Source organism: Mycetomoellerius zeteki, unplaced genomic scaffold, assembly GCF_001594055.1.
Source record: "Mycetomoellerius zeteki isolate Tzet28-1 unplaced genomic scaffold, Tzet1.0 scaffold62, whole genome shotgun sequence".
Lineage (NCBI taxonomy): Eukaryota > Metazoa > Arthropoda > Insecta > Hymenoptera > Formicidae > Mycetomoellerius > Mycetomoellerius zeteki.
In genome coordinates, this window is record NW_017257632.1 from 3,063,536 (window position 1) to 3,072,685 (window position 9,150).

General features: G+C 36.9%; 1 protein-coding gene across 1 annotated transcript; it reads left to right on the plus strand.

Annotated features, from left to right (window-relative positions):
* The first annotated feature begins 240 nt into the window (after nt 1-240).
* Nucleotides 241-4,036, plus strand: SH3PX1 (sorting nexin 33-like protein SH3PX1). Its single transcript, XM_018457156.1, has 5 exons — nt 241-946; nt 1,058-1,250; nt 2,098-2,552; nt 2,622-3,317; nt 3,400-4,036. The coding sequence occupies exons 1-5, from the start codon at nt 932-934 to the stop codon at nt 3,649-3,651; spliced, it is 1,611 nt and encodes a 536-aa protein (XP_018312658.1). The 5' UTR covers nt 241-931; the 3' UTR covers nt 3,652-4,036.
* Nucleotides 4,037-9,150: the final 5,114 nt, after the last annotated feature.

Here is a 9,150-nt window from a genome sequence, read left to right on the forward strand (position 1 = left end):
TGATTGTCTGCTGAGATAGGACCATTCTTCTAGATCTAAAAGTATGATCCAATCAGCACGAAGGAAACTTCCAACAGTTGTAAAACAAACGTTCTGCTGAACGCAGCCATTGATAAACTGGAGATTTTTTAATTTTCTGAAAAATAATTGGAAATTTGTTCTCGTAGAGATTTTTTCTAGATTGATTTTGGGATTTTTTTTATCAGCACGTTGGCAACACTGAGTACCGGTTCTCGATTTCTCTAACCTCTGGTGCGCGGCAAATCGTCGAAACGATAATCGATCGTCACGTCGTGCCCGATCGTGCCGTTGGTCGTCGTTATGTTTAACACTGCAGTCCGTTTCTAGAGTGCGATCTGTCCCGTTTATGTTGTTGACAGTGAATGCGACCGCGTGATAACGTGTGATACCGTCTAATCCATTTCCCTCGATCGTTGTGTAGCTTCTGCTGCACTTTTTTTCAAGCGAGACATCTGCTCGAAATGAAATAGATATTTATATATTCAGCCTCTCGCGCTTCGAAAGGAAGAGAAGGAACGAGAGGAAACGACGGGTGAACGTAGCTGAGAAACGTACGACGAATTCATAGATATATCCAGACATATCTACGCTTCGACGGGAGGAAACGGAAAGCGATAAAATTGTGGAATGATCGGACGAAGGGAAGGGGAAATGTAGGAGGTGCAATTAACAATAAGAGGCGGACGGACTGTTGTTCTTTACGGGGTACACAGGAGTACGGTCATTCTCAGCGACTCCAGCTGGTTACTCACGAGGTTACTACCCGCGAGGTACAGCGAGGTACGAGCGCGCAAATGTCAGACGGTTCGTGACGGCGGGAGGCGAGGAGTGGGAATGTGACCGGGCGCAGCCTCTCGGTGGAGTTTGAATTCCCTCAGCGAATCGCGTCTGGCCGCGCGAATCGTGCACGATGGAGAATCAGCAGGTACGTGGAGAATCCTTGTGAAAGAACCTAAGTTCGGTCAATCCATTCTCGCTATGACTCATTCTGTCATTACGAGCGTGCGAGATGATTCTTTGTTCTTTCTCTTTGTAGGTGAGAGCGCTGTACGACTTCACAGGCGAGTCGGGAACGGCGGAGTTGTCAATCATTGCCGGTGAGCTTCTGACTGTCATACGAGACAACGTGGGAGATGGCTGGTGTGAGGGATTTAATCAGAGTGGTCAATCGGGATTATTCCCAGCGGCGTATGTCCAAGTGGTACAAGTCGAGCAAGCTGCATCCTCCAGTACGTAATATTACTTTTATTTAAAAGAATATACATATGTGTTCATCGGTATCCATTATTGTATTATCTATTTTTGTCGCATGTTAGTACAGTATGATTATCTGAAAGAGATAAGCGATTATCTTTGGAAAATTATGTAATGTCATTTATATCTATAGTGGATTGCTGTATTTATTGATGCTTTCCAGCAAGAAACACAGTGTAACACAGTGATCATTTTATTTTTGTTTAACATTGATAAATAACAAAAATGTAATGATTCACTGTAGGTGTTGTCCTCTAAAAACGTGTAACATTGTATTGTTATTTGTCAACGTTGAAATGGTACACTGTGTTACACTGTCTCCTTGCTGGAAAACGCTCGGTGTCATCTGTGTTTCTTACTGGAAAGCACTGTGTTGTGCCAGAGGATAGGTACAGTGGGTTCAGAATCCATAAGCGACAATGGGATCGGAGCAGAATGATTTTCTCACACTTTTATGAGAACTAATGAATATTTATTACGAGAATAAAAATATTTTTGCTTTACTCTCGTCTTTTGTTACTAAATATTTCGACGTGTTACACTGACTTTTGACAGACGGACCACTCTCGGGCGTATTCTTCTGTAATTCCAATTGAGAGAGTCTAGGTCTGCTTTCCAGTTCTTTTGTATCCTTTCTTTATTTCCGCGTGTCCTTGCTAACTAAGGCTGCTAAGTAAGGCATCTTCCGTTAGCCTTCCTGGTACTTAGTTGAAGTAACATCATGCGTCGCTTAATCATATAATTTTATCATATTCCGAGTTTATTTTATTATATTGCGTGAGCACGGCGCTCGTAATAACTATATATTATATGTATGTGTAGATACTATGACATCGTCCCAACAAAGTTCAGGAGATTATTGGGATGATGACTGGGATGACGATTCCGAAGTTGGACAAACGCAGGCTTATGTTCCTCCTACGCAGCAACAGCCACAGACTGTACCACCGTCGCAACAGAATAACGCCAGTGACTATGGAGATCCAATATCCATGCATACTATACATTCTGTGATACCAGAGAGACCTATACCCAATGTACCAAAGAAAAACAATAAGTTTTCTACATTAATCAAGTCGGGGGAAGATAGTTTTCTGCTGGGCGTCAAAATGGTAACTGTGCCTGACAGCGAAAAGATCTTTATAGAAGAAGGAGAGGGTAATCGGTGCACATGGTTACCGACTGGGGAATTCTATAGTTGCGTTGTTACATCGCCCAAAAAGGAATCCAAACTGAAGGGTCTCAAAAGTTTCATCGTCTATCAGTTAACTCCTACGGTAATAGGAAATCGTATTTTTCATCTATTATTTAAATATCTGTTTCTAATATTAGTATTTATATCATAGTTCAATAATATACAAGTCTCAAGAAGGTACAAGCATTTCGATTGGCTGCACGAACGTTTAGAAGAGAAGTATTGCTTTATTCCGATCCCGCCTCTGCCTGATAAGCAGATATCAGGACGCTACGAGGACGCGTTTATCGAGCACCGACGTACGCAACTGCAGGAATTTGTCGATTATGTCTGTCGACACCCCGTGTTGTCGCGTAGCCGTGTCTGGGAACACTTTATCACCTGCACGGACGAGAAACGATGGAAGGCAGGAAAACGACAGGCAGAGAAGGATGAGTTACTAGGCGTGAACTACTTCAATGCTATTCAGTGTCCAGATACACCGCTGGACATAATAAAGATGGAGCTCCAGACAGATGCCTTTAATAGATTTATCAGTGGTTTGGATCCAGTGGTGAAGAACTTTATGGCTATGGCGGTCGATCAAGCGAAGAAACATCAAGTATTATACAAGAGAGAGTTTCAAAAGATCAGTCAATCGTTCACGTCGCTCAGCCACGCTCTGGAGGCGGATGACAACGGTCGCGGTAAACTGACACGTGCATTGAAGGCGACTGGTGACGCTTACAACGATATCGGCAAACTGTATGAGGAACAGCCAAAGTTCGATTGGGAACCGTTATCTGACAAGTTCCACATTTATCGCGGTATTATTAGCAATTTTCCCGACGTCATCAGCATTCATAAGGTATTTCGCAACGTGCATTAATTAGCGTGTTATGTTTAAACAGATTAACTTTCCATACACCGTGTCTTGTGTTCTTTCACAGAGCGCTATGCAAAAACGAAGGGATTGTGAGCGACTGGTCAGTGAGCATAAAATGGAGCCACAGCAATTACGTGATCTTTCCCATCGAACTGATGTGATAGCTCGTGCTCTGATCGCCGAGGAGATTCATTTCCAGACGGAACGGGAAGTGCATGTAAATAAGGCCGTAAGGACGCATCTAACGGAACAAATCGCCTTCTATCAAAAGATAGTCAATAAATTGCGGGAGGCGTTAAATACATTCGACGAATGATACTCATAATTGCCACGATTTGCCTAAGTAACATAATCCTGCCGCTTTAAGGCCGACATCAGTGCTAGTAAAAAGATGTCCCAATCATAACGAGAAAATGCATATAATTTCAGTGAAATATGTACATACATTAGGCCATTTATTTGAATCAGCACAGTTAGAACTCAACAGTTAAACTGGACAATAATTGATATCGAAACAGCTGTGCATAACCGTCAAGTATTTATGAAGTGATTAAGAAATCGTGTGTTAAAATTCGGTATATGGCTGGAATTGACAAATTACACGACGATCATTGGTACATTTTAAATAATTGTAATATATTTTACGTTAACATTAATTTTGTAATATTCAGAGTTCACCGCACCTCGATATTTTCGAAATTGATCTTTCAAAATTTCAGTTCTATTCGAATAACGGTCTGTAACTCGACTTTATTATAAGGTCACAAAATATCATGTGTATTGCAACTTGAATTATTATTGTAATAATACTTTGTAATTAGAAATATTCACATAACATATAATGTTCTGTGCAACATTAAAAGTTGATAATCCGATTATGTATTGTTCGTTGATTCATGTTTTGACCATTGACATGAAGCAATTGAGAAATAGCATCACACGAGGTTGCTCGTAATATTTTGTACTAGCACACACACTTATGTTATTATTTTTAAATAAAATAATTAAAATCAAAAGAAATTATATATTACATATATATATATGTGTGTGTGTATATATGTATGTATACAGTGTCCAGAAAAGATTGTAACAAGCTGAAAAGATTCCTGAGATTAATTTGAATATAATAATACCAAAATGTCGAGTTATGTAATTATAATAATTATATAGCTATAATAGTTTTCGAATTATAAGCATTTAAAGTTAGCGAATCATATCGCTTAAAATTCGCGCGTTTTGCATTGTACAACACCTGAATGCGCGAACTTTAAACGATGTTTCGTTAATTTTATAATTTAAATGTTTATAATTTAAAAACCGTTATAGCTTCGATTTCTTGGGGTATTAGGATTTTCGTCTCAATTATTTTCGTCTCAAAATGATCTCGGGAATCTACTCTTAAACGTTGTTACGGTCTTTATCGAATACTATGTATACAATAAGTGCTCGAAATATTTTAGTCGTAATATAAGATGAGAATTGTTTAATGAGCAGCTAAATATATATGATGCATTGTGAAAGTCTGCTTTGTAAGATTTTAATATTTATCATACTTAACATTCATTATTTTCCTCAATAAAATGCAAAAATTATTCATTCTATTGTGGTAAAGATTAAATTGTTTATCGCATATAAATGAGAAACAAAAGATGAATTATCTGTGCGTAATGTTTCTGTAAAGTATTCTAAAAGCAGCTGTTTTACAAAACGTATTATTATTTGTATTGTGTATTGTTATTTGATTGTGACACGAACTCTACATTTTTTAAATAAGAAATACGCATATAGAGAAAAATAACAAAATATAAGACACGCTACATTCTTGTTATTGCATTTAAATAAAATGTACAAATAACAGAGCTTATATGTGTAAACATAAGTATCACATACCAATTTTTATAAACGATCTATAACAGTTTATAACGATTATCAGCGAGAAAGTTATTCCTTCTTTCGGAAAGGAGTTCTAATAAATGGCTATATTGAGTCAAGAATTAAATATCATTTATTATTTTATCACATTCTCAATTATCTACCATATAAACAATGTTCGTACCGTTTCCTATCATTGCCACGCCTTTTTAAATTGAATTTCATTAACAAAATATTTCTTGGTGTATTAGCAAGAACTTATCACTTCTAAATGTGATTAACGCGATGTATTATCTGTACAAATGTAAGTCAACAGAAATTTAAAAATTTCGATCGTCATTGAAAGAAAAATTGTGCTTACCAACGGCGTAGTATACACGCGTGAAAGACTAAATTTGTATAAAGAGGAAATAACAGATCCACTTGTAGCTACTCCAATTCATTGGTGATGGAAATAGCAGTCTTTCTAAAGTACTTCACGTGTATATTGCATGCGACATTCTTTTCTTTTTCTAATTATATAAGCAGTTCGTACAAAAAATAGCGTCCTGCTTTGTGCAATCACATGATCACGCACAATTGTCAATTAAATAAGATCATATAGACAAAAGTAAATTGCACATTTAATGCGCCGTTCGCTGTAACACTTAATTCTCTATCTCTCAAAATATGTATATCAATCGTTAATCTTTCATAAGGCCAATCATTCTTCTTATCGAAAAGAATAGCTTTTCACTTTCATCGGTAAAGGTCAGCAACAGAAAATAAAATTCTCAAAAGAGCAGCGTTTCAGGTAACATTTAAAGTAGGATTTACTCTCCTCTTTGTGTCTCCCATTTTCTCAAATACACGCTTTCTCAGACATAGGCCGCAATGTGTAAAGAGAACATATGCTATATTACAGAGTCAAAGCTTTCAAGTCATGGAGCCCGACAGAACAGTGAGACGCGTAACATCGCTGCCGAATCGAGCGTATAACGAAGAGATAATAAGCTGTCGCCATTCAATATCACCGAAAGGACATCGTTAAACATTGGCACATTTTAAACTATTTTATCTTTCTGATTATTCTCTTTACAGCGCCAAGTGCGCGACGGCAACGGCGCGCGAATTGTCTCGATTATCATATTTATCTATTACAGTATCGAGAGTTTCTTCTGTACTTTGTAACTTTTTTGCGATAATAAGACGGCAAAATCCGTTTCCGGGATTCGGGAGACGATCACCGAATCAATTCCCGTATGTTTGTGTTTTCTAGCGTAACGATCGCAAGCCTTGTGTACAATGAGAAAAATACAGTAGGAAGATATATTAGCGTTGGGCATTAACGCACCGCGTTAATGTTACAAATACGGTGCGACGCTCGCTTTCTAGATAATGTTCGAAATATTTCGGTAATAATGATATACGCGCAGATGCCAAAGGATCTGCGGCTTAGGAGAACCTTCGACATCGTCCTGCACATCACGCTATACTTCTATCGTTCTCGCTCTCGCTCTATGCACACAGCAGTCAGATTGGCCTTTACATACTTTTAGTTTTTTTTTTTTTTAGATAAGATTTTACTAACAATTCGTTCTCATCACTACTTAGAATCAGCTTATCTTTACATCACATTTACAGTATTCCTGCCGATATGTGTTTGTTCACGTGGCACGGTACTTGAATACAAGCTAAAGTTCCGGTCTTGAGATCTCCCATTTTTTCATTTTTTTTTCTGTTTTTCTTTAGAATTTTCATCAGAGCCATCACAACGCGTTTATTAGCGTAAAACGAATGTTTTCTAGCGAATCTCTCTTATTAGATGACATGATGTTGATTACACGCGAAGCACTTTAGCACTGAAATTGAATGAACGCAGGGGTGTTTATTCGAACGACTATTACTGCACGGTTAAAATAATATTCTATCTACTGAGCTAATGTACTGATAAGAGAAGTACGTATAACACATCTGCGACAATTTTTAATCCTTCGCTTACACACTAACGTGTAACGTGCATTGCGGATCGCTGTACGTAAGTCTTTTATAAGTACGTCCACTTGAGCACTTGAAATATCTAAGAGCCTTAATCAAAGAAACTTATCTTGCGCAATGCAACGGATATTCGAACACGTCTTGTGATAAGCACCTACTAAAGTTTCTACTAATGGCACGTATGGTAATGTACCATCATCATGTCATCCAAGGCACTTCAGAATTCAATTTACAGAAGTCAATGAAAGACACCAATAATATAGTTCGGTGAGTCAGCGTACCGAGGTACTTGGAGAAGCGTATAATTAACGGTAATTAGCAATAATCATAAACGTCATTCGCTTATGCGCTTCATCGCATATCAGGTAAAGTTACTCTACGGCCGTGCTCTAGTGTCCGTCGTTATTGAGTTTAGGGCTGCGATCGAGAACATGAGACTTGACACGAAGTAATAAAAAGTACGAGGTCTAATCACAAACTTTTTTCAAAAAATTGGTGTTCCGATTATTATTCCTTCCTTTTCTGCTATAAAAAAAGGCTGCGTTTCAAAAACGAAACGCTAAGATCTTCCAAATAGATGAAATTCACTACAGAGAGATGTTCTCCAACGCATCCCCAAAGTGATCGCATCGATCACACATTCTTCTCTCTATAATTCTCTATAGTACCCCCTTTACATCGAGAAGTGCCCGCTGTACGGACGGATACCTAACGTGATAATGCAAAGAGATTATTATATAGCTTAATTCGAAGAGAAAGAGAGAATACACTGTAACAACGGAGATGCTCGCTCGATAAAGTGCAATTAGCGTTCTTTTTTTGTTTTTCTCTTTTACATCTTTCGATGCTCGGATCTTTTAACGAGAGCCACATGTTTCAAGTGTTCTAAATCTTCCAACTAACTATAAAATGCAGAAATCGCTAGTCGATTTCTGAATTTACTCGTGGATATGTTTCGCAAAGGATAGTTCAGCTTTGCGATTAAAACAGTGGTTAATATTGTTCAGCTGCGTGCCTCGGCATATACACACTTGTGTCCCAATTTACTAAATTTAATTATGATATTCATTCCAGCAATCAATCGTATTTCCACAAAGGGGCACGCGACCAAAATATATTTTGATTAAGGCGTGGTTAATTTTTATGAGTTTTGTGAATTTACTTTAATAACCATGTAACAGCACGAAATTCTCGTCCGAATTCGAATTACAACTGTACATATATTTCGTACGAAAAAGAATTAAGACTCTCGGGGTTCTACCAGTCTTGATACGAGTTCGGTAAAATTACACTAGTCTGCAAATTTACACCTTGGAATCATTGTCTGAACGAATATAACCATTTCCTGTAATTTTCTAGATATTTAACACAAATCCATTTTCCATATTTGACCACATCATAATTAAAAAAAAAAAAATGGCGCAAGAACAATGATTTTAAGGATTTTATGATGTTATAATAGCGAATAGTTTTTTTTCTAAATTTTATTAATGCTACATTAAAGTATTAACTTTTATGTAGCTTTAAAATGCATTTTATTTCGTTTTGATATGATTTTTTATTTTCGAAATACAACAATTTGAAAATATTGTATTTTCAATCAATTTCATGTTTTTTTTATTTAGTATGATCCGATTATATTATATAAGTACAAAAGCATTTACTTTCCACATATAATCAATTACTTTCTGCAGTATTCAAAAGTAATAAAATATCTTTTTCATGTATTACTCGACAAAAGAACTATTTTCAAATTGTTATATCTCGAAAGCGAAAAATCATATCGAAACAATGCATTTTTATTAAAGCTGAAAGTATTTTCACATGACATTAACAAAATTTAGAAAAAAATTTGCTACTGACTACAAAGTCATGGAAGCACTCAAAATTATCATTTTTTACTTTTTTGATACCATTTTTCTCAAAACTGTAACGTGATAACACATTTGGAAAACGGATTCGTATT